The 25,120-nt window shown below is 33.9% G+C and overlaps 2 protein-coding genes and 1 long non-coding RNA gene across 24 annotated transcripts in view; 1 reads left to right on the top strand and 2 right to left on the bottom strand.

Annotated features, from left to right (window-relative positions):
* Positions 1-12,912, bottom strand: part of LOC129793455 (acid sphingomyelinase-like phosphodiesterase 3b) — an 82,175-nt gene extending 69,263 nt beyond the window's left edge. The window contains exons 1-2 of one of the 5 annotated variants that reach the window (XM_055833488.1): positions 12,364-12,912; positions 2,224-2,979 (exon numbers count right to left, since the gene is read on the bottom strand). In XM_055833488.1, the coding sequence (XP_055689463.1) occupies positions 2,224-2,341 (118 nt within the window). In that variant the 5' untranslated portion in view covers positions 2,342-2,979; positions 12,364-12,912. Of the gene's footprint in view, positions 1-2,223; positions 3,011-12,363 lie in introns of all 5 variants that reach the window. The other 4 variants (XM_055833489.1, XM_055833490.1, XM_055833487.1 and 1 more) reach the window with 4 other exon arrangements.
* Positions 12,913-14,923: 2,011 nt separating this feature from the next.
* The window catches only part of LOC129793453 (uncharacterized), a 29,420-nt gene continuing 19,223 nt past the window's right edge, over positions 14,924-25,120 (top strand). For 4 of the 18 annotated variants that reach the window (XM_055833471.1, XM_055833470.1, XM_055833469.1 and 1 more), the window contains exons 1-2: positions 14,924-15,100; positions 21,372-21,542. In XM_055833471.1, the coding sequence (XP_055689446.1) occupies positions 14,924-15,100; positions 21,372-21,542 (348 nt within the window). Of the gene's footprint in view, positions 15,101-15,136; positions 15,686-18,165; positions 18,190-21,371; positions 21,543-21,614; positions 22,308-25,120 lie in introns of those variants that run through there. The other 14 variants (XM_055833484.1, XM_055833482.1, XM_055833479.1 and 11 more) reach the window with 11 other exon arrangements.
* LOC129793459 (uncharacterized) lies at positions 19,286-24,891 on the bottom strand. Its single transcript, XR_008750921.1, has 2 exons — positions 24,553-24,891; positions 19,286-20,061 (listed from the first exon to the last, which is right to left on the bottom strand). It is a non-coding gene; the product is annotated as an uncharacterized LOC129793459 (long non-coding RNA).

The raw sequence follows: 25,120 nt of genomic DNA, 5'->3' as shown, positions 1-25,120 counted from the left end.
GGATGAATTTAGGAAAATCTTTACTTCTTGAACTCTCTCTCTCTCTCTCTCTCTCTCTCTGTCGTGAAGAATGAGCTTCCCACATCGATGATGGGATGAAGTTTTCCAACAAATATTTGAATTGGTATTTCAATTTTCCATAGATTTCGTGCTGTCTCCTCTGAATTTATGAGTCGTCAACTTTTATCTCATTTGCATACTCCTTCAGCACACCACCCGTCATGTTTTCATCCCCATTTTCGATCCCACCTCCCTTCCCCCAAAAAAGAGCCCCGAAGCAAAATAAAAATTCCCACTGCTGTGAAAAAGTCTGCAATTCGTCTGGGGATGATTTTTTTCTCTACTTCATCCTCATGTATACCCACATAAATTACAGAAATATCACCAATTCACACAATTTCGCACAAAAAAACCTTTTTTGCCAAAAGTCAACACACCCCTTTAAATCTTACCGGAAAAAATTGTATTAAAGCAATTTTTGTAGATTTTTTTTGCTCATTCCCAAATATTTCTTTATTCCCAATTAATTCTCGCCCCCAATTGATCCCAATTGAAGCGGACAAAGTGGAAATGTCAGGGCTTTTATGTTCCCAAATATCACATGAAATTCCCTCCTCTTCTTTAATCTTCTGAGTAATTATGAATATGGATTAAAAATACGAGGGGACACCGTGTCGAAATTTGTATGAAACAATAGCATCGATTTATCGGTCATTTTGGGTATTTGTCCTTACTTTTGTGCTTCAGCATTTATTCCCTCATACTTTATTATTAATGATGTGATATACCTACATATCTACATATATATAGATATCTATAACAATTTTTTATACACATACAAATATTTATGCACAGATTAAAAATATATGGATCTATTTAATATTTTTAAATTATTCGTACAAGGAATTATATATTTTTTTTTTAATTTCATAGATTTAAACCTTTGGGCAAATATCCAACTAGCAAAAGATTTATATTTGTTTATTTTTCAGTATAAACTAGGTCAGAAAAATAGTAGAAAATATATTGTTGTTATTCGGAACATTTGATGAGAAAATATATAGTGAGGGAGGGCAATTTAAACAATCACGGAAAGGTCAAAGCCCATAATTTTGCAAAGAGAGAGTTATAATTTCATCTATTTACCTTTCCTAACTGTATAGAGGATGGACGAATAGAGGTAACAATAATGGAATTTTTGGGGGTTTATTATGAAATTAAATTGTAGCCCTTACGTGACCTTTCGGTTGGGTAAATTCAACAGAAAATTAGAGAATATAACTATTATATTTAGAATAAAAAAATACGGGAAATATTGCCCAAATACATATACTTTATGAGCTTTACGCGAGGATTCTTTTTTAAGCTTTCAAAAGTATATTTTGTACATATTGATTTATTAATTTTTCAGTCGAGAAATATGAAATAAAAATATTAGAAATAATTTTCAATTGAGAAAAACAATAAATTGCATGACTTTAAACCATATTTATCTAATTGTACGAAATTAAAAAAAAATTGTTATTGACTCCTTTTAGACACCTAGTCTAATACAGATGTCCAGAAGAAAAAAAGCCCAACAGTTAAAAAATAAAAAAAATACCTATACCTTTACCTATGCCGCAATATTTCGACATTCCAAGCCCACATACCTAAAATTTTGCTCTATTTTCCCATCCATTTTCCCCATAAAAATTTCTCAGATTGTTATGGGAAAGTGTATGGAAATCCCCTTTGGTATAGAGCAAAAATTCCACAACATGTGAGTGCTATGCAAGTTTCATGTGGTACGTCACCGCCATTCTCTCTGTATGGTGAAGAGGAAAAACAAGAGAAACTTTCCCAGGAAATTCAAAATTGTCCCACCCCTCGAGAGACATGCTAAATAGAAGCTGTGACAGATTCAGGGGGAAAATATTTGCGTGAGTTTTTAAGGTACTCGAGGATGGTGAAGTGACATGGGCGGGAGAGAGAAGTTGATGTGTCGAAAAGCGATTTAGCAACGATAAAATTCCAACGAGAACCTCAAACATTTGTCTTGCGCGCTTTTTTTTTATACCTCGCACACCAGCGAGCGATTTAATATTCTACACCGGGCGACACGGGGGTTTGGGGGAGAGAGCTTTTGCGATATGTACATATTGTAGATTATATGGTGCGGAGAGATGGGAAAGTTGGTGAGAAGAGAGAGAAAAAAATGTTGCTAAAAGATACAATAATTACCAATTTTAGCTCGTGCTGCCGGAAGTCTCGCTACGATGAGGAGCCATATCCATATAATTGAGGTAATACTGAAGGTGGCTGTAAGTGTCCTTTGGAGGGTCATTTTGGAGTTTTCCATTTTCTCACGGTTTCCCCGGTGGATGAGAAGCTTTACACTGTATATATGCGGAGAAAATTTTCCTGTTGATACTTTTTCTCTGTCTGTACACACACTTAAATGCTATATGTATATATAATACGGTATAGTAAAGTTAGGTGTAGCACGAAAAACACTGAGGGTGCGAACCACTGAGAGGGCGAAAAAGTAGCGTCTTTAAGCAATGTCCCCTAATTTAATTTCTTAATTTTAATTAATAATCCACCGTGATGTTCTTCCACATTTTCTCCATAAGCACATTTTATCTTAAGACGTGCGTCTTATCGTGAAACACATTGCAATGAGCCTCCAATGGGGATGGAGCACATGACTCCTTTTAATATTAATCACACCCCCGTATATAAAAGACGTGTGCCGCACACTTGGCTCTTCTTTTTAAACCCCCGCAAAGGAGATGATTCAAAATATGCGTGTGCCTCAACTTGAGCAAGTAACCACGGCGCGATACTTTCAATTATTGTAGCATTAATTTCTCAAAACATCGTCTCTCACACCATTCATCCGCCTTCATGTTCATTGCGTTGAAACACATCCTTATTGGTACACCATCACCATCAACTTGTGCTGCCTTGTGTATGGAGGGGGATGCTGGCAAATGGCTGAGGAAATGGCAATAATTTACTCGATGAACTGGATTTGTTTGGTAGACAAAATGAGAAATCCGGGGAGGTGTGATAACTCACAGAAGAAAAAACACACACACACACACATTTTGGGATGCGGAAGGATGTAGGACAGCGAAAAGGAGACGACTTGAGAAATGGTAGGAACATGCTCAATTCACTCTTTTCACAATTTATCACAATGTATACTGCACATTTGTTTTTATTTTCATATTCCAACCCAAAGAAAGAACCCAGATGGTAGTTTTTTTTGCTTCTGAGGGGTAGATTGAAGGAAGTCCCAAGGATGTAGGTCAAAATGGGGTGCGTATGAATCCCAGGGGTAGTATAAAGCCACATACAAGCAACTCAAACCACTCTTTCGTACAGCACAGGGCACACCAAATTCCCCCGAGGTTAATTCAATATCCATACGATCAACTTCGCTGAACTTTCAAAGCCTCAATGGCAAGCTCATGGTCAGGAAGAAAAAGAAAAACAAACATTTTCTTTCACATATCGCCAATTTATGGAAATTTCAACGGTTTTTCTTATGTACAATGTATCCGTAACGTAGGTAGAGATGAAGAAAAAAAATGATTATGAGAAAATTGGGGAAAATAATGTGTGGAAACTATAAAATATGAAATTAGGAATTTTTTAAAATATCAAAGGAGTTTATGCACGGCTCATGTAAAAACTTCCTCTCTCGCAAAACAATTTTGACCCAATTTTGCAAATGGTGTCCAATATTTGAATTTTTCTATGTGATCCCAGTGGATATTGGGAAGTTTCTCTCGCGATTTTTAAATGGTTTTTTATTCTCTACAAGATGAAATAAATCAAAATTGTTCTGCGACAGAGGAAGTTTACATGGCCCATGCATGAACTCCTTTTAAACCAAAAGCTCTATTTCAACTTTTCTGATGTGAGCTTTTTTTGAACAGATTTAGATAACTAAATGAAAAATTATGAAGTTGAAAACGTTCTTAATTTATTTTTTATAAATATTTTTTTCCTACATTTGAAACACTGAATTCCACAACATGATTTTTAGAGGGTTAACGTCTAACGTATTTCTGATGAGTTTTTCAATTTTCCCAAGCATTTTCCTGGCATTAAATACCTTGCAAATTCAGCAAGATTAACGTCATTTTAACCCTTTTAAATTATTCAAGATTCAAAAAAAAATATTATAAATTTCATTAAAAATTCTCATGTCAGCAGAATATCTTTTAGGGAATATTCTAAAACTTTTTCTTTATTTTGTTTATCTAAAAGCAAAAGGAAAAACGCGAAAAAAAATCATTTATTATAATATACAGCATTATCATATTACATTAATGCTATATATGTTTAATATTTTTTTCAAAATTAATTAAACATTAAAACAGTAAAATTAAAAAAAGAAACATTTATTAATAGTTTTAACACTATCTAATTTATGATTCTTTCCTAAAAGTTTTCACTCAAGAAGTTCTTTTGGAGCTACATTGTAGATTTCTTTAAAATACTCCCCAGGGCAAACAGTAAGAAATAATCACTTGATTCCACTTCATGTAAAATTGATATATAAAATTTAAACTAACTTTTCCAATCATTTTTATACCATCATGCCCATTCGTGCCCAACTTTGGAAAATCTCTCTCTGTTTTTTTTTATGGATTTTAGAGTGAAAGAACAAATTCCATTGTCCACCGTTAACATGCATCAAACTTTCCATAAAATGGCATTTATTATTAAAAAATCATGTTAAAGCAAGTAAAAGGGGCGAAGGATGGCAGCTCGGCCAGCAAGAAGTTTCAACCCCCTGGGGTAGTTTTACATTACATTGGAGCTTTTCTTTTTTTTTACTTCTTCTTCACTCTCTTTTCACATTGTATATCTGAAAAGTTAATCTTAGGGTGGAGTTTCTGGGGAATTGGCGGATGTGAGGGGGTGGAAATAGACCAAAAAAAAAAGACCAACAAACAAGTGGTTTGTGCTTTGAGGCGAAAAATCAAATTCATTCGTCTTTGTCTTTCGAGGGTTCATCCTCAATATTAAATGAGATGATAGAATGAAAGTGGAGTATATATTTTTGGACACTCTATCATTATTTAATGCCACTGGAGGAGGACATATATTTTTCCCCGCCTTGAGTATGGTTATGAAGAGTGTGGGGGAGGGCCATTTCGTGGGGGTTTGGGGAGGGGGGAGTATGTTCGCGTGCATCGAACAAATAATGGAAAATTGGAATTTTGTATCTCGAGGATTGGAACGCCGGGTGACATCGTAAAAGTCATCAGTTGGGATATGAAATGTTATTAGATGGAGAATAATTCGTAATTTTAGCTCAATATTGTGTGTCACGGGGGAGATGTCTCGTGTGTCACAAAATAATACTAAACCCATATCCATTGGGGACTTTTATCGCGCGCGGTGGAGATGGTGCGGCGTCCCGACGTGGATCGTATACTGCGTAAACAGTGAGTACTTTTTCAAAAATATAACAACCACAAGGGAGTGTGTGCAGTAAATTAAAATTTACGAAGCACTTTTCATGCCATTGATATTATTAGCCATACTAACAATAAAAGTCGACTATTCACATTGTGTGATGTTGATTAATTTAATATTTAACAACATGAACAACATGTATGTTTGCCGTGTTCCACACACCCTCGCACTACTGTCCCTTTGCCCGCCCCATGGTTCAACCTCACTTTCTATTTGTATTCCCCACCGTGTTTCCCCTCGTGTTATTTGACGATGGGGATTTTCCCGGGATGATGTGAATGGAAAAGACACACCGCATGAAAGAATTTACACAGTATGAAAGCTATCCGATGAAAATAGTAGGTACAAAGCTCCAGTAAAAGTTTGTATTTGTATTTAAAGTATTATGCATATTAAATACTTTATACTTGAAAATATAATTATATGCTTAGACTGAGAATATTTCAATTAATTTAAACTTGAAATAGAATTGTTTTTAATATGAAAAATCATTAGATATGTATGATATGTACCAAAGGATAAGAGCAATAATGAAAAGCTTCTCTTGAATAAGTAATATATTGAAAGTAAATATAATTTTATTCTCAGAACTTGTAATATAAAGGGACAATATAGAGAAATTTATATGAGGGATTTTATCTGTGAGGAAACTATATTAAATCCTCAGGGGTTATGCAATTGTTCTTCTTTTAAACAGAAATGATTATTTATGTAGGGGAGGGCGGGGCTAATAAAGTCACTTAAGGGTTTAGAAAAAGCCTAAAATATCATATTTCCTAGCTAGATAGAACAAAATGACCTGAGAAAGAGTTGTAGGGCAGTAAATATCCTAAAGAATTGAGCTATACATTTCGCTTTATCTGTTTGGGAAATATTATATTTTGAGCTTTTTCTAAACCCTTTAGTGACTTTTTTAACCCCGCTCTCCCCTACATATTAGAGAATCATAGATTGGTGAAATTGTACAAAAGCAGACATTATAAGTATATGACTTTATCTCGTCAACCGAACCCCAAAGAAATTAATATAAACATCCCATCATTGTACGCCATTAACTACAAAATATATTGAAAATCAGTGAATTCCTCACAACAACTTAATCAGAAATTCCAAGAACTTAAACAGTAGCAGGATGAATTTTAATTGAAAAATAAATAATATAAAACATTTTTTCTTTTGACTTATTTCCGAGTTAAAAAAAGCAATAATAATGCCACAATTTCCTGTAAAACAAAAACATTTTTTTTATAAATAAATAAAACATCTGCTGCCCCAGTTGTATTATTATGCCCGGAAACGCATGTTTTTAATATATATTTTTTTTCATTAATCTGTGAGTTGGTTATTCCCAAAATGGGAGTTATTTTTTTTAAATTGAAAAATACAAATATTTTCGCATTTTGTTTTAACTGTACAGGTAGTGAGAGAAAAGTTTAAAAAACTGTATTAATGAAAAATAAGGGGGTATTCATTTAGGATCTTGAATGCATTTTAATAGTTAAGAAAAAGATATTTTTGGAATTGTTTGGAAAGATTGTTATTAGACTAACTAAAACGTTTATCCAGAGTTACGTTAATTAAAAAAAAATCAAAATGTATATCATTTTATTTAGTAGGTAGGTACATTATATATTTTATTACTTTTTATTATTTGAATTTACTTTTTAGAGTAATGAAATATTTCGTTTTATATAATTTAAAATTGAACTATGTAATTGGAATTAATGAAAAGTTTTTGATGTTGTCAAAATAAATACACAGAGGTGTTGAACAAATAACAGTGGATGGAAAATGTGGTGTAAACGAATATAGAATAAATTCCCCTAGGTGTTTTACAGAAATTTCAGATGTTATTTCACCGGAAAATTACATTATGAATCATACTAGATGTTCATTCCTGAGCAAAGGCTTCAGAAATTTACAATTAATTGAATACGATTACCTAAGTAAGGATTTGTAAAATATCAAAGGTCAAAGAGGTACTATTGAGGTTAAAATATTATCTAATAATTAAAATTAATTTATTCATTTTAATTTGAAAACATAATTGAACTTCTAAATCCACGTACGATATAAATTAGATAAAAACAGACATCTCTGGCAAAATTGCAGGAATATTTCCTCGCGTAAATACACGGTTCCCATTTACACACGTACTTGTGACCCTATTTTTCAATTCCCATTTGGGAAATTCGGGAAAATGGCCCCATCGGGCGATAGGGGGGTTCCATCCATAGTTTCAAGTGCAGAGTAAATGCAACAAACTCGCCATGTTTTTACACGCCCCAGTACACTTGGGAACAAAAATTTCCCGCCTGGATTAAATTGCAAATGTAAACTCTAGAAAATAATTCCCATTGTCTGTTCAATCGCTAAAATTCGCACCTATTTTTTTCGCTCGCTCTGGGGGTGGTGGTATAACCTGGATTTACCACCATATATCACAATTGATTGAGAAAACATTGATGCTGTGCATTGAAAATGCGTTATGCACGCGGGGTTATGCTGAACACAAAAAAAGTCAATATTTTATTTCAGATGAATTTTATTGAATTTTTTTGCCATGTTGGAATGAAGGAAATGTAGGAAGAATATTAAATGAAAAGTAGAGAGGAAAAAAAGGGAAGCATCACAGGACAAATATATTGGAAATGCAGGTAGGGCGGAGCAATATATAATATAAAATTCAAATTAATAAACAGTAGTGCCATTGGTATGATATAGTAGTACACACACAATTTAATTATGGCCTGAATTATTTTTCAATTGACACCGCAGAACACACCTCACACTGTGACTGGATCATGTAAATTAAACATAAAACATATCTCTTCAATTTACGTGACGAATTTATGGATAAAAATTTTATTGGAGAAAAATAATTTACTTTCAATTCATTTCTCATAACTTTTTTTTGAAAATTTATTTATCGGAATGGGGATTTTTTATCCACTTTTTTAACTAAGAATTTAAAAGAATTGTGCAAAATATCACCAAATGGGCAAATATTCGATTTGGAGGTAATATTTGGGACAAGCGAGAAGGCTGATTTCTTGGCAGAATTTTCACATTTATCCTCAATGATACAATCATCGTGGTAGAACATACATGATTCATTGCATGCCATTCCAATCATTTTCACATGGAAAAATCCTCAGGATATCTCATCCAATTTTTGAACCTGACATACTTTCCACACATTTCAACAAAATATATAAATCTATGTATGTGCGGGAAGAAAACTTATATAGTATGTGAAAGAAAATGGAAACTTTAAGACATTTGGGAATTAAATTTAAAACTCATGTGTGTACACACAGTGGGAGGTTTATTGAAGGAAAGGTGTAAACAAAATTAGTATTTTAAAGGTTTAATGGAGCTTGAAAGTTTTATAGTGCTTATAAAGTTTAAACATTGTCGTCATATAACCATTGGGCACGCATATTAGACGCATATAGAGGTGTTTCTCTACATAATGTATATAAGCCGTTGAGGAAGTTTTCTTGTGGATAGAACGATAAAACTTTATAATGAGACACTGTTGCAAATTGTAGAATAATTCAAATTAAAGTACCTTGAATTTTATTCTAGGAAAGAATTTATTTAGAAAATTAAATTGCAATTTAATGCATCACTGCAGCCAGTAAAATTCTATTTGAAATACTTTTTCTTCTTCAATAAACTTTATTGGATTGATAATGTCTTGTTTCGAAATCAGTTGAGTAGAAACAGGAGAAACTAATGGATTTTCTCAAGACATTTCTCATAAAAGGTTCAAATCTCATATCTTGAATATTTTTTTACTTTCATTTCTTATTGCGTATTGAAATAAAAGTAAATATAATTTGGCTAATAAATTTCGAGGGTTGGAAAATACACTATACTAAGTCGAGTTAGTATAGTATATTTTTAACGCATTTTTCGATAGCTTTTGATGTCCTTCATCTTCCCTCAAAAGGACAAATTCGAATATTTGATCCCTACAAAGTTACAGCGAAAACTGTAAAAAATTTTACATAAGAAGCAATGTAAATCTCAAACTTCAAAACGCTCTCCTGAAAATCAACAAAAATGAGTTAGTATAGTATATTTTCCAACCCTCGATTTACAATCCCGAGTTTCAGCTTCGTATTGTTTTTAAAAGCTAATGGAAAAATATTTGATTATGTCAAACACACTCAGGAGTTTAAGTTTAATTAATTTCTGTGGAAAAATAAATCAATTTGAAATTTTTTACACGAAAAATGAACTTAATTGAAAGTTATAATGAACTCATTAGGATAATTATTTTATCTATATAATAAAGAAAGGTCTGTTTGTTGGTAATCTTCCGTCGTGTTCGGCTATACAAATCTACACCGTTTGACCGATCGCGATGAAATTTGGTACAGAGGCTCCTTATAACAGGCGGTTTCGAGTGGCCGTATTCATTTTCCCCCCAAAGCCCCCCTTCAGGTAGCCCCCATATAACTCTCATGCTTTTTTTGCGAATTTTTGAATTTGGCGCCGGAAATGTTGTATGAAAATGATTTTTTCTCTTTGCAAATTTTTTCTTTTGGGTTTGATGAGTGTGCCCAATCATACTTATAAATCATCACAATTTTTTCTCTTTATAATTTGCGCGAAGCGCAAAACCCCCCGCGAAGCGGGGCGAGGAAAATTGGAGCGAAGCGACAATTTACCTCGTTTTATAATATTTTTTTTTAATCTTGTTTTCCTTATCCTTTAATTAATCCTTAAATCTTCAACGGATTTTTTTTCAAATAATGGGCCTAATTCAGCGACCAAGAAACCCTTGAAATCTTTGAATTTTGTACTGAAATTTCAAGATTTCAAGCGAATTTCAAGGATTTCTTGGTCGCTGAATAAGGACCAATATCACCAAAAATACTTAAAATCTTCAATGAATTTTTTTTTGTATTTAAAAAAAAATACTCTAACGTTGAGCAAATAGTATTATTTTTTTTGCTTTTGTTCAACTAATTTAGATGCAAAAACCATTTTAAAAAATATATCAATATGCAATAAATTGCAATGTATAGAATATTAGTTTGAAATTTAATATAAATGTCTTTTTAGAATTTTTAAGCAAAATTATTATGGGAATTAAATTTCAAAAATACTCTGTATTGCAATTTAGTGAAGATTTATCTTCTTTCTTTTATTATTTATTCTTTCTTTGTTCACGATTCCATTTAAATCCATTGAGCAACTTTTAAAAAGAAAAATATTCAAAATATTTGAATATAAAAGAAAAAGAATCATAACTAAGAAACTTAGAAGAATTAATTTGAAATCGATTCATTCGAGAACATTTGGGGAGTATTAAGGCGTCTCAGTTCTTGCTATTTATGAAATTGAATGAAGAATGAGGAAAAATAAATAAATCAAATTCGAATGATTTTCTCACTCACAGTTTTTTTTAGAACGTTTTTGTGCCACCTTAAAATCAATAAATTAAAGGTAACTTCATAGGGAAAAATTTAGCAATTTAGTAATTTTATTATTTAAATCATATACATAGTTAGGGGATCCACCCTCTTACAATGATTAAGATAAAAAAGAAAAAGAAAATAAAAAACAGAAATGAAATGAAAGAAAAATGAAATGCCCATTAAATACAAAAGAAAAAAATATCCCCGTCAAACCTCTTTAGAACCTATTAAAATTTTAATTATTTTACCTTGGAAAAAATTCTTCTCTTGTTTCATTAAAGAATTTCCTCTATTTAGCACCGGAAAATCTTAAATTTCATTTCACTTACACATAACAGTTTTCCCTTAAATTAGATCGAATAATCATATCATTTTACATCTCGATTTATCCATGTGGTTAACCTATTGACGACAAATATCTCGAGTTCGTATCAAAATTACCAAATACATAATCCTTATGTGGCCTTAATCTATTTGAGGGGGCCCTTGGCAATTCCATCTATTTGAATTATATGCCTCTAAATCTAAGTCTAAACACAACGAGGGTAAATGCGAATAGACGGCACAATCTCCGTATTAGAGATTTTAAAATAATAAAAGAAAAACCTTCAAAATCCACAAAATCATTCTTAAGCCGATATTGGTCAAAAGAGATGTATTGAGATGAGAATTCTTGAGTTAAACAACGATAAAGGGGATTCGCAAATTTTGCCTTGGAGGTAAATATAAGGAAAATACCGAAGATTTTCTCAGAAGGATCAAACGATTGCAAATCTCATCTCTCGGAGAATCAATAGGAGATTCCTCTCTCCTGAAAAGCTCGTTTCTTATTCCGTGAATGTGTTAGAAAATGTATTTTCACATTATAATTTATTCATCAACCTAACCCACATCTCCGAATGATTTTCCGGAAAATTTCATTCTGCACCACCCGATGTCGATTGGATTCACAACAGGGCGATGGAAGGGGGGGGTGGTGGTTAGTGAGCGACCCCCCATACTACCCCAGTGTGCCTCATATGCAAAATTGTTGTCTATCAGCATTAACTATGCATGAGATCTTATTCGTTTGGTGTTGCAACGGCATACCGAAAGGTACCCCACATAAGAACATTTTCAAACAAGACACATGGGGGGTTTGTGAGAAAAATGCCCAGTGGGAAAATGCAGGGAAATTCCACATTTTCTGCAATTTTTCCTCAATAAACACACTCTCATTCACTTGTGCACACAATTTTCCCACCATACCTCTTACATACAGTCTCTCGAAATCCATACGGGGTGAAAGGTTCTGTGGAAGCTCAGAGGTGAAAAACGTGTGTATATGTGTGTCAGAGGGTGGTGGGGTTTTTTTGGAGCAACGCGGGGAGCTTAAGGAATTAAATTTCATGCGAGAGAGCTGATGGAGAAATTCAACCCTCGCGAGTTCCCGCGAGGAAAAACTCACACAGGAAATTGATGGTGTCACCGGGAAAGCGAGGATCGCGGAGCAAGGGCAATGGAGGAAGGTTTTGTAATTGATTTTCGGAGAGGTGGAACAGGTGTTCAAAATTTCAAGAGAAATGTATCCACTAATGGAAATTCCACTAGAAATTCCACTAGAGACTATGTGGAATTTTCTTTTTGGCACACAACACATAAAAGAAAAAAATATAAAGAGGAAAACGAACGGAGGCGCACCCGATGTGATTTCCTTTCGCTGATGAACTTTTTTCTTGCACTATGAAATGAAGAATATCTCGCAAGGATGAGATGGGTGGGTGGGTGATAAAAAGTTATCCACTATTGAAATTCACTTCACATTATAAATTTTTGTGACATCATCAGTTATTTCGATCATCCTCTGTTCCAAAATTCACAGAGGATTTTCATCAAAGTGAATTTTAATCCACAGTGTGTCTCACGTCGTACGCCACACGATGTGCTTGCGCTGCACGTCCATAGAGGATGGCAATTCACGAGAGACTGACAAGAGGATTATTTGAACACTTCCTCGAGAGTCCGTATGTGCTGCAATTCAGTCACCTCGAGTACTTGCCAAAAGCTCCCAAAGTTAAACATTCAAAGCTCATGCGCCACGAGAAAAGTACCCAAAAATTCCACCCACAACACACCGTGTGTCCATGCTAAAACTGTTCCCATATTGCCCGTGGATGTGTGCTCGAGGGGCAACAGGTGCTATTTAATCATAAATATTCATATCAAATATTAATATCTGTCGCATTTTGCACACACACAAACATAATAAATTAAATGGTAGCTCAGTATTTGGGGGATATTCATTTAGCCAATTTAAATACAATCATTCTAAACACAACACCACACAGCGCGTGAATCAAAACCACCAAGGTTGCCAATCCAAAAATGGAGCATTAGCGAAGAGGTGTTAATTAAAACATCAACAATGATGTGTGGTGTACGAAAGTGCAATTGAATTTAACTGACGAGGAGACAAAGGTTGATCGTGGAAATAAAGCAGCAGCATTATAAAACATTTAAATGAGGAAAATTAATCACTCTGTGCTAAATTGAAGATATTCTTGGGTAGGTTGGAGGTGAAAGAAGTTATTAAAGCTTCCACTTTTTCAATAGAATTTTTTTTCTTTTAGTGAAAATTAAAAGACAAAGTGATATAATTACCTATAGATAAATTTATATATTTTTAAAATGTGTCACACCTTTGCTGCTGATAAGATGATATTGTAGTAGTTACCTACATTATCTTGACAAAAATAAATAAATTGTTTTATTTTACAAATAGAAATAAGCTTGATAACAAATTCGAAGTATTAGAAGCTCCACACTTGCTTAAACAACTTCCTGTAATTTTTTTTAAAGAAATTTTCAAAAAGTTTTCTTTAGTTAATTAGAAAAACAAAACTTGAGTAAATGAAATTAATTAGATTAATTTTTAATAAAATTTTAAATATCACGTAAAAAGACCTAAAAATCTATTTTCCAATGATTTCTGGTGTAACTGTTCTTACAGAAAGAATTTAGTTCGTTCTGTAGATCACATTGAAGGTTTTTCTTTCAAACCAAACTCTATAATAAGTTTGGGAAAATATTCAAAGAAACTTTTTAAATTTTTCTTTAAAATATATTTAGTTTTCTCTGTAAAATTTAATTTTTTATCAATGCAGTTTTTCCGACGTTTTCATCAATAATTTCAAAAATCCGGGTTCTTCGTCGGCAGTGGAAACTCCTTACCCAAAGAAACTCAGAATCTTCCCAGAGCTTTCGGCCCCGCTCAGAGGCCACTGAAGAAGGCTCCGAGAGGGGCCGAAAGCTTTGGTAAGATTCTGAGTTTCTTTGGGTAAGGAGTTTCAACTGCCGACGAAGAACCAGGGTTTTTAAAATTATTAATTTTTTATGTTATACTGCATTACACATGAAAATGAATTTATTCGTTTCTGGAAATAATATTTTATTATAAAAATTAGCAAATGCTTTTTTTACACTCAAGAACACACACTTAGACTCAACTTTGCTCAAAAATGCAAGGAATGACGTCACCATTATGTTTTTTTCTTCAAATTTTAAAAGCTTCCACGTTGATGTTTTTTCAATATTTTTTTGCTTTATGCGTGAGATTAAAAAAATACAAATGTGACGTCATTGTCTGAATTTTTGGGCAAATATTTGTCATTTATTCCTCCAGCGGATTCTAATAAAACAAATAGGGTTATTTTTTTTAAGATTTCTTGTTTTATTTATCCGCTGCAAGATCGCGCATATCCTAAATATTTCCACAAAAAAATTTCCAACATATAGACGAAAAGATTCCTTTATTAGAAGAAAAGTATTCTAACTAATTAAATTAATAAAAAAAAAATTTTAAAAAAATCTTTTTAAAATTAAAATGAATAATATTGCCATTGAAATTCTTTCAACAATCTTTTGCTTATAATTTTTTCTTTAAAATTTTTTAAATTATTTTTTCTTCTTCATCTTCTTGATACCTGGCCCTTTTGATGAGCACCCTGTGCCGGCTATAAGAACGTAAAATGCTGTATATATGGGCACACCGCGGATGGAAGGTTCTTGGGTGCTCTTTGGTGCGTTCCGCGGCAGATGCAGAGAACACTCACTTTTTTTTCCCTTTTGGCTCAGCTGTATTGTCGCTGTTTGAAGCAGGTTTTGATGACTGTCGAGCTCCCACTTCTCCAAAGCCGAACGAACGAGTTGAGTGTGAGGTGGTCAGAGAATTCATCCACAGTTAGCTCTTTGCATTCATTGGAGCCACGCGTTCTTTGAAGGCACTTTCGTGGGTTATAGCGGGCAAAATTCCGGTGCGTGTCTCGTGGACCGTGCTGTCGCGAAAATTACAAAATATCACTTCTAAGTGCGTGGGTGTGTTTGAATTTATCCTATAGACTCGCGGGTGAAAGGTCATACAGAGAGTGGGGGAAGTGTGTGTAAGCTATCTCGTGAATGTGGATGATTCCCCAAAATCACTGACGCTTCTCGTGCATTTCCTGGGTGTAATTTGCGTAAATGTTGTGATCCACAATGCTCGGAGTGTGCTCAGTGATTTGTCCGCATCGCACCACCAAGAAATTTCTGTGATTATTCATCCCATCGCAGGGCAACCATATAGCTACATTCATGCTGCGAAGTAAATTGCTCCCGATGCTTGCGTTCATCACTGTTGTTTGAGGCTTTTTGCATATGTACATATTGGTTTGGGTCATAGCACTCTCGCTTGTAGCACTTGATGGTAGCAAAAAAGAACCACACTCATTGTTACAATGTACCAAGAATCGCAGGCAAGTTAAATTCCATCCGCAATCTGCACCTCTCTGTCCGATCTATGTGATGTGCGCGGGGAGAATTTCTATATACTTTATTTTTCTCCACAATTTTTGCCCTTCGTTTGGCACAGACGTGCGTCAATCATTGACCCTAAAGAGCAGCAGCAGCAAGTAAAAAAAACCTCTTGGCCGCATCATCTCACATCAGGGCTCTCAGGGGGCCCCCAATAATGAATCAATTTTTCAAAAAAATAACATTTAAAAATTTCTCCTTATGCGAGCTACTGCAGAGTGAAAGAAGCATAATACTCGCGCCTTCACCACACAAAATAATAGAGTACTTCCTTATCTTATCGCGGGAATCACGACGTGAATTTCGTATGATGGACACCCACACACGCGGTACATTTAGACGAAATAATTATGCCATTGTCTCAAAACACAATTCCCCAACACTTTCGCCCAGAATTGAGAGAGGTAATACACACAGTAAGCAAAAGAATGCTGCGAACATGGGAACATTTCTATATGCTCCACAGTCACATACCAAAGAGCCAACGAACGCGCTTATTGGGTAGAGTTGAGATGGGTCATGGATTAAAGATAGAATGATTTATTCTTTAAATTCTCTTATCTATAGACAACGTGCATGTCAATAGATTAGATAGTTTCATTAAAAAAAAAAACATGTGCTTTTTTCCATTTCTATGTTTGATGATAAATGATAAAATGAACATTGATTATAAAATAAACAGAATTAATGATAAAGGTGTTTATTCATTTCTCTATGGAACATGACTCTCCTGAGACATGAAAAGAATTTGAAAAAAGTTTTCTTGTGAAAATTGAAAAAAAAAAATAGAATAAAACAGATTAAAACAGCATAATTTTGGGCAAAAATGCAAATAATGACGTCACAGTTCTGATTTCCCTTTTCTCCTTGTTTGTTTTCATGTCCGATGCATGAAAATTCATCGTCAATTCTTTTTTTTTTTAAATCACCAGTCAAAAAAATTTGTACAGACAAAAAATACTTTAGTGACGTCATTCTTTACATTTTTTAACAAATTAATATTTGCCTGCTTTTCTCAGCTAATCAAAGAGGAAAATGATAAGTCTATTTGATTAAACCTGAAACTTTTTTTATTCTTTGCAAGACAACATTCGTTTCGACTGCTTTCTTAAATAAGGGTTTTTCCATACAGTTACGAATAAACTCCTTTAAGTTATTTAAAACAGAGCATAAGTAAATAATAAAAAAAAATAATAAAATTAATTTCTAATAATCTTACGATGTATTTATTTAAAAGTATGTTTTGATATACATATAACTCGGCGCCTCCACAGTTATTCTATACCTATTCTAAAAAAAATTCAATACTTTTTAACTATCAAATAGCCTAATTAAGATTTTATCAGATAAATCGTTTCATTACCTAATTTTAAAATATTGTCCTATAGAAAATGTATGAATACCAAGAAACATTTCAAAACAATTTCTTTTCAACTCTGTTGCTGAAATCTTTGGGCACACTCACCTACATTATATCCGCCATTCACCGGGCATGAGTGGAATTTTAAGCGAGTATATATACCTAAAAAGTCGATGGGCTTCTACAATAGAGCTCCCTCCATTTGGGGGAGTCACGAAGAAGTCATCTGCAAGGAGCCAAAATGCAGCATTTGACACTGTGTACGTGAAAAGCCCCATGTGGGATTGTACAGGAGAAAGAAAATTCACCTGTGAGTGGAGATTGTGAAATCTCTTCAGGTTCAATTAAATGTTTGGATTTCTGCACTGGAAACCCGTTAGTTCGTGTCAATTGTCCGGCTCGTTGCCGCAGAATCGAAAATCGCAACATATATACGCTCTTATGGGTTATTTTAAGAGCTCGCAATGAAATTGATGTACAAGAAGTAAGCAAGGCGATTCAACCAACTTCATTCAATTCATTTGCTGGTGATGGAAAATTTTTCAAGAGAGTAATGGGGATATTAAGTAAATTAGCTAGTTAAATTGGACATAAATGCTGTTGACAAAATGTTAAATTGATACGCAGTTTAATGTTGCTCCGTAGGCGATATTACCTATGTATGTAATGTCGTGTTGTTGCGTTAAGAAATTTTAATTCTTTCACATTACTTTTGGGTGAAAAAAAACAGTTTGAAAAAGCATTAATTGCGGGGGAAAAAACATTTGGCAAATTACCTGTGTTGTGTGCTAATTTCCAGGCAAGAGAAAGAAAGAATTTCCCAAAATTTAGCACCATTCTTATGTAAAATGAATACATAAACAAAGCAAAAAAAATTAAAAACAACTCCATCAAAATTCGAGTCATGGGAGTCATGGGATAAAATGCCAATTGTCCAAACCTCCAACAGAATGCCTTCGCCTTGAGCGACATCCAATTAAGAAGTAGTTAAATGTTGTGCTATCCCCATTGAGAACATACAGAATTATCACAAACTCCAGCAATAGAAGAGTCTTGGGAAAGAGCTCCCGCATACATATGACTAAGGTAATTTCTTCTCAATCTCTACAAGAGGAGTACTTAATTGAATAATACGAACCACTATACCAACCATAAATCGTATATAGTTGGGAGCTTGCACAGATAGACGTTCTACATGGAAAGTTTATAAGAGAAAATCATCCACTTGCCTCTCCATCTTTCACATGGCACTTTTTTTTGTACTTGCTGTGGGTGCAAAAATGTTTGCAGTTGAAATGGTAATTCCATGAAAGTCGACATCTTCCGCTAATTGCACGCACAAGAACTCAATTATTAATTTTCTCTCATTTTTTAATAGCACTTCATACCATTTTCTTTTTTTTCTACTCTCCCTCCTTCCCCCTCTTGACAATCTCTTTTTTCACAGAGATCCCATTTTTCCGACAGAGTCAGCACATAAGAGTTAATTTTTTCTTCCTGTTTCTCCGTATAGTAAGAACACTCAATGTAAATTCCCTGCTCAGCATTCGCAACTCGTCTCTATAAGTGTTTATGACGTGGAAATAATTACTTGTATTTTCTTATGCAAAAAAAATGAATGTGCGTGGAGATGAATGAGAAATTGTGACTGGTGTAGTATAGATTGTTCGCATGGGAGAAATATGTAATTTTAATGCTCATTTTCAACGCGAAAGATGCCCAAATTGGCAACACAATGGAGGATTTATTGCACTGAATAATAGTAAAATGAACAGATGTTGGTATCAGATATCTAATTAGCGAAATAGTTGTTCTTCATCCAAGATTGCTTTTTGGTGGAAAAAATATAACAACTATTGTTTTTGACTCGAGATGTGAGCAGCATAAGAAGTATACACGAAGCTTAAGAAAATCTAGATAAAGTGGGGTTGATAGCTCATATTTTAATCATAAATTGACCTATCATTGGTAAGAAAACTGGTTTAATGCTCTCAGATCGTGAAATTTTATACAAAAGGAGCTTTTAAAGAAAAGCTCTATAAGTTAGAATCGTTATAAAATCGTAGAAGCATATGCTTAACGCACAAAAGTGCAATGTTAGGTACAATAGGGGCGTGGCTAATTTTTCTTCTTTTTTTTTGTTTGAAGAAAAAGCTTCTCAAAATCTGACTTAAAGATCGAATTTTTCATTTCATTTATTTTTATTTAATGCTTTTAGTTCGTGGACCACATACGTATCACACAAAGTTTAAAATATTTTTTATTGTTTTCTTTTTATTTTTTCCATCTGTGGTTAGATTCTGATGCGAAAAACGCATAATTTTCTTTGCAATATTTCAACAAATTTCTTTTCCTCATCGCTATTTCATTTCAGTTTTTATGGGAATTTTTCGCACAAGAATTTACAAAATTTTCAAATAAAAATCTTTCAGAAAATCCTGTAGAAAGGTTATATTTCATAATATGAAAATGAATAAACTCCTTTGCTATCTTATGCAAAAAAAAGAGTTTTTTTTAATGATTCGAATAAATTAAAAGTATTTGCAAATGACACAATTATTTAATGGTTCTCTAATAAAACTTTAATTACCCTTTGAAGTATTTTCTTGCAAATATTCTTCTAGGTCGTGGTTAACAGAAAAATCACATAAAAATCATGTATCAGAACAATGCTTATCTCGTCGCTCTTCTTCTGTACACCACTCATATTACCATCATCATATTGAACATCGTAAACTAACAACTTAATACTCACTTTAGCATCTCACTTTTCATGGGGATGTATTATTCAGATCACGCTCATTAGTGTCTTCGAGAGAGTTGCTTCTTTTGCCAACATCCCGTTCCTGTGCTATGTGTGCAAGCAAAGCTTCTTCATCTCTTGTGTGTGCTATTTTATGCAATTTCTCATCCTATATTTGTCTTCGATAATTGCACCCTATGTGTATGCAGGCTGCGCTATAAAGGAGAGAAAGAAAATCACATGAAACCCATCGGAAATGCCCATCCGCATTTCCACAAGGCAATTGCACCCAGTGCATCTTCCTACTCATTTTACCAATTGCTCAGGGAGAGAATAAATTGCTGAATTAGTGCGTTGATTAGTGTTGTACAACAAGCAATTATTCCAGCATCTTTTTCTGCCCAAGTTTCCACGTCACTGCTCCTTTGTGCAGAGATGCCATCGCGGAGATGCTTGTTCTTTGAGGATTTTATTGAGCATTTTATTGCTTACATCACTTCTGCATGCTTTCGCATAAATTCAAAAATGATTTCACCTGATTAAAATGCATTCTGGTTCGAAGCTGAAAACGGCACGACTTTGCGTCTTGTGGTTTTCCCACACAGTGCTTTTGGGTGGCTATTATATAGAAATTTGATCCAGTAAAGGAAACGACCGCACGACGATTGAAAGACTTCAGTCGAGCGGGAAATTTATTTCGTGAGGAATAAAGAGCAAATTTAATAGATATTTATCCCATATATGGGGAAGTTATGCAGCATATTTCAAATTTGACTATATGTTAATAAATAGTTCTGGCAAATACTTTAAATTCAATACTTTACAGTATTTAGATCAATCGTGCAATGTGGTGGTGGGTTTAAATTACATTCAATCATATGCAGAATATTTGAAATATTTATGATGATGATTTTGCAACAATGTCAATATTATACGTTTTTGGTAAATAGAATGAAAGTTAAGCGAAATGAAAGCTTCATTATGTAGGTGAATTATTGTTAAAAGCTCGAAAAATGAGCTTAAAAGTTCTGAAGAAGGGAAATGTTTTGACACGAAAGAAAAACAATCAAAATTACTGCCAAGAATTTTTTTCTTAAATATTAAAGATAAATTATAAATTGTATTTTATTTGTAAAATATTGAAAAGAAAATAATTCACAAAAATAATAAATTTAAAAAATACTCTATTGCATGGAAAAATCTTAATACATACTTAAAATTAGATTTAGTAGAGGTTGTTCCCTAATTAGAATTTTCACAGCTTTTCTTAAATTTTCACATAATCAATCTCTCATACTAAACTTACACAGAGTGCTCCCAGAGTATATTTTTGCTGAATATATTGATCATCAAACAGGTCAATCTATTACGCACTGAAGCACTTTCCTGAACGATGAGAATGTTATCCTTTCCTGGCACGTGGGTATTTTCCCTTACTCGCATTTGCATGTTCCCTCATTTGCTCATCATGCTTCTGCATTGATTCTCCATCGTAACGCCCAATTTGCATATGTAAATTTTGCAGGAAATCAATCCAGATCGCCAGAATTCATCGTTCTCCAGTTGTGGGAAAGCCTCCTCTCCCATGGGCAAGTGCATATCGAGGGTTACCACCGGAAAGTCACATCATAGCTTCGGAAGCACCCAACACTTGGCCATCTCGGAGGGGAGTTTCGACGGTTCGTGCATTGATGAGGTGAGCTAAACTTTTCCAGGGTAGATGTCGTTGAGCTATGTATTGATTTTGTGGGGAGTGAAATCTCGTTGGAGGGTTGAAAGAGCGCCATTGAGGAAAAGGCGCGTCTGCGTGGATGGAAGGGTGATATATAGTGTCTACAAGGGAGCTAAAAAGGCTGACTTTGCAGAAGAATTTTCACTTGAATAAACTGGAGGAAATCATTTGGAATTTCATTGTGAAATTGGTGCTACCAATTGGTGGGAAGATGTGTTGTGGAAAATGTGTGGAAAATTCATTAGAGAATTGATGAGAAAAATGAAATTTCTCTCTCAAAATTTCCCCTTAATTGATTTCCCCCGCACAGAGTGAAAATTCACGGCCTTGCAAATGTCCTGCAGATTTTCACCACGGCTAGATACGTAATACGCATTTTCCAACTGGGAGACACTCAATTTCTCAAACTTTTTGTGCCCCAGAAGTGTATTTTGTGGCTTTAGTGCAAATTTTATTTAGTGAAGCAAACAGAGAATTGGAAAATTCTGAGAATTTTGTTTGAAATTTTCATCAGGAAAATAAAGGGGCGCTTTAGTGAAAAAAAAAGTGTCTGAGAGTGATAATTTTCCGGGACTTTTCAATCATTGCCTCGTGCAGAAGAAACAACCGTAAATTATTTATTCTTGGTGGCATTCAATCAATATGGATGAATGCCAAAATGTAATTGAGTTTGAGGAATTTGTTGATGCATTAGAGGACGAAATTCAGGACGACGTTACAGATAACATGGTAAACTTCCATCTTTTTTAATTCATCTCCGCAACCACGTTTTCAATCCCTTCCGCCATACACTGCGACAAAATTATTGCGGTTTTAAAAAAAAGGAAAACTATGAGCTTTAAGGAAAAATCTTAAAAAATATCTTAAAGTTTGTAAACTATTTGATTTAATTGATAACGGTCCAACAAACTATAAAAAGCATTAAAGATTTTCTAGAAATCATTTTTTAAATTCCTCCAAAATTCATTCCCATAAAAGTTCCACATCTGTCTAATTTCTCTTGCAAAACGAAAGAAATATTGTGTGAAAATACATAATAATTTCGTTGAAAATCACCTTGCAAATCTATTCTAAAATGTGCGTGCATAGTCTGTTTTTTTTTCCTATGCACATCATAAAACTTTCATTGGTAAAAGTTGATGGCACACAAAAAGAGCCGCCAGCGAAAAGACAACACAATGCATAATTGACGATGTTTCACAAAAAAAGCCAGAGAGCTGTAAAAAATCCGCAAGCATAAATTGGATTCACAAGAGAATATTCTCATTGACTCGCAATGTAGGTTTGCCAACGCATAAGCTCCCCCGTATGTTTTTCATATCACTTTTCACTGCATTGTGCCCTTTTTTTCATACCACTATTGTCTACAGATTTTCTCAAATTGTCACACAGAAAAAACAGCCAACAACACACTAAAAAAAAAACCACATGAGCTTTTTCCAGCACCTCATTAGTCAAATTTTGATTCAATTTATTCGCCGCTCTGCTGAGAAAATTACCTTTTGATTAAGATATTTCCATCAACTTCTTATGTCCACGAAACATCTATATAATTTTGCCGTGAGAGTGGGTTTTTGTGAATTTTTTTTTGCATAATTTATGGGTCAGGGAAGAAAAGGTGAGTGCTCTGAAAAAGCACCACATTGTGCGTTTATCGAGCATACTGCAGATTCATCCAGAAAATTCTGAAGAAATGAACAAATTGAATTTAAATTGATACACTCGGAAAAATTATGTTCAAATTTTTAGATTAAACAGACGTAAAACTGAGCTGTAGACATAAATAAATTTGAACCTTCTATAATTTTTGACTTTTCTTTATTTATTACAAAATACTTTTGAAGAAAAATTTACATTTCGCTTTTCAAGAGGAAAATTGTGGGTTGGAAAAGCTCCAAAAGCTCCCATTTATCCCAAAAAGCTGGAGAAACTATAAATCCTCAAAATCTTTAAACAAAAATCTCCTACCATGTATAGATATTTACATAAATCCATGCACAAATCTTTTACAAATCTCATAAATCTCTCCTTTACAAATCTCACAAGATCTATCGTGATTCACAAAAGTCGTTCCCAACAGAAAATTTTCTCTCAAATATTGATTTCTTTGAGTGTAGAAATTAGCTTGATTGCTTTACAATTTTCAATTTCTTCATGATTGTAGCGATTGTTGATCGAAGCCCCCCAAAAACCACCTCCGAAAGTTTTGTAATTCCTAAACCAATTAGCTTCTAAAGTTAAGAAAAAAAAAGTTTCACCAATATTTTCTCAATATAATATGCTCTTTTCAATGGAAATAATCTTTTTTGGGAAGCATGCGAAAAGTCAAAGTTCGAGTACACAGGAAAACTTTCTTTGGAATATTTTCTTTCCAATTCATTGATGATTTCATTATATAGTTGAAAATGTAGGTCAAAGGTAACTGATGATGAGTATTCTTCTCTCCTCCGAGTCTTTGGGTTATTGTTATGGCGAGAAGTTCTTGCGGAAATGGCAAAACCTGGCTAAATGCAATTTCTTGTTCTTGTGCAAGAATCAGCATAAATTTGAAAGTCTAAATGAATGGAGGTTACGTATCGTTGGCGGTAGAGATTGTTGCAGCATCACTACCAGAAAAATATCAACATCCGGAAGTGTTTAGCATAAATTATATCATGATACGAAGCTCCCCGCGCGGGGAAGATTAACCAACTCTGCTGCGAACCAGTCTTGTCTACTGATGCAAAGAATGGGACGTTCATTGTTATAATATAATTTATAAATTGCTGAGCAGCAATTGAAATCGCATTTGAGATGCGATAGAAAATGAGTGTAAGCAGATGGAAATAATTGTATGACGTTCCATGGCTTTTGATGGTATTTTATACCTCCTATTGCGGGGCAAGAATTGTCTTGGAAATTTTAAAATTACATAGAGTGGATGAAATGAGAATTGGAGCTAAAGTTGATGAAGCGTTTGCAATGTTAAACTCACCGTAACCGTCTTTTTATGTAACCCAAAACGTCCATACATAGGGAATTCTATATAGCAGATGAGTGAGAGAGATTTCAAGAAATTTTCATCCAGATCACGATGATTTTTTCTCCTCTCTTATGACTCCCATTCGTTCATTTCCTCAACACTCGAATGATTTTTTCTCTCTCTCTTTTCCAATGATGGAAAATACCGAATTAATTTAAATATATACTCCACAAGAGAGAGAAAAAACCCCAAAGAAACACGCGGAAAATTAAATATTACAGAATAGAGTATTTTAATTGATGTGCAAAATTTCAAAAATCTCTTACACTTTGTTACAATTTCACAGTGAATGAGTGGAGAATTGATGATGATGGAAAAAATGGGTCTCAACGCGAGGGCTGCATTGTAAAACCGGCTAAGTCGGTGTGAGCTCCGAACCGACTTAGCCGGTTTTACAATGCAGCCCTCGAACGGTAACTTGGTAGAAAAAATTGACGAGATTTCTTCCCTCCTATAATCACATACATTGTTTCACAATCCACGAATCTCTCTTTTGTGAGAATTTCAAATTTTTCGGCAC

The sequence above is a fragment of the Lutzomyia longipalpis genome, chromosome 3, assembly GCF_024334085.1.
Source record: "Lutzomyia longipalpis isolate SR_M1_2022 chromosome 3, ASM2433408v1".
In the NCBI taxonomy this organism is placed as follows: domain Eukaryota; kingdom Metazoa; phylum Arthropoda; class Insecta; order Diptera; family Psychodidae; genus Lutzomyia; species Lutzomyia longipalpis.
This window is presented reverse-complemented; position numbering and strand designations above follow the sequence as displayed.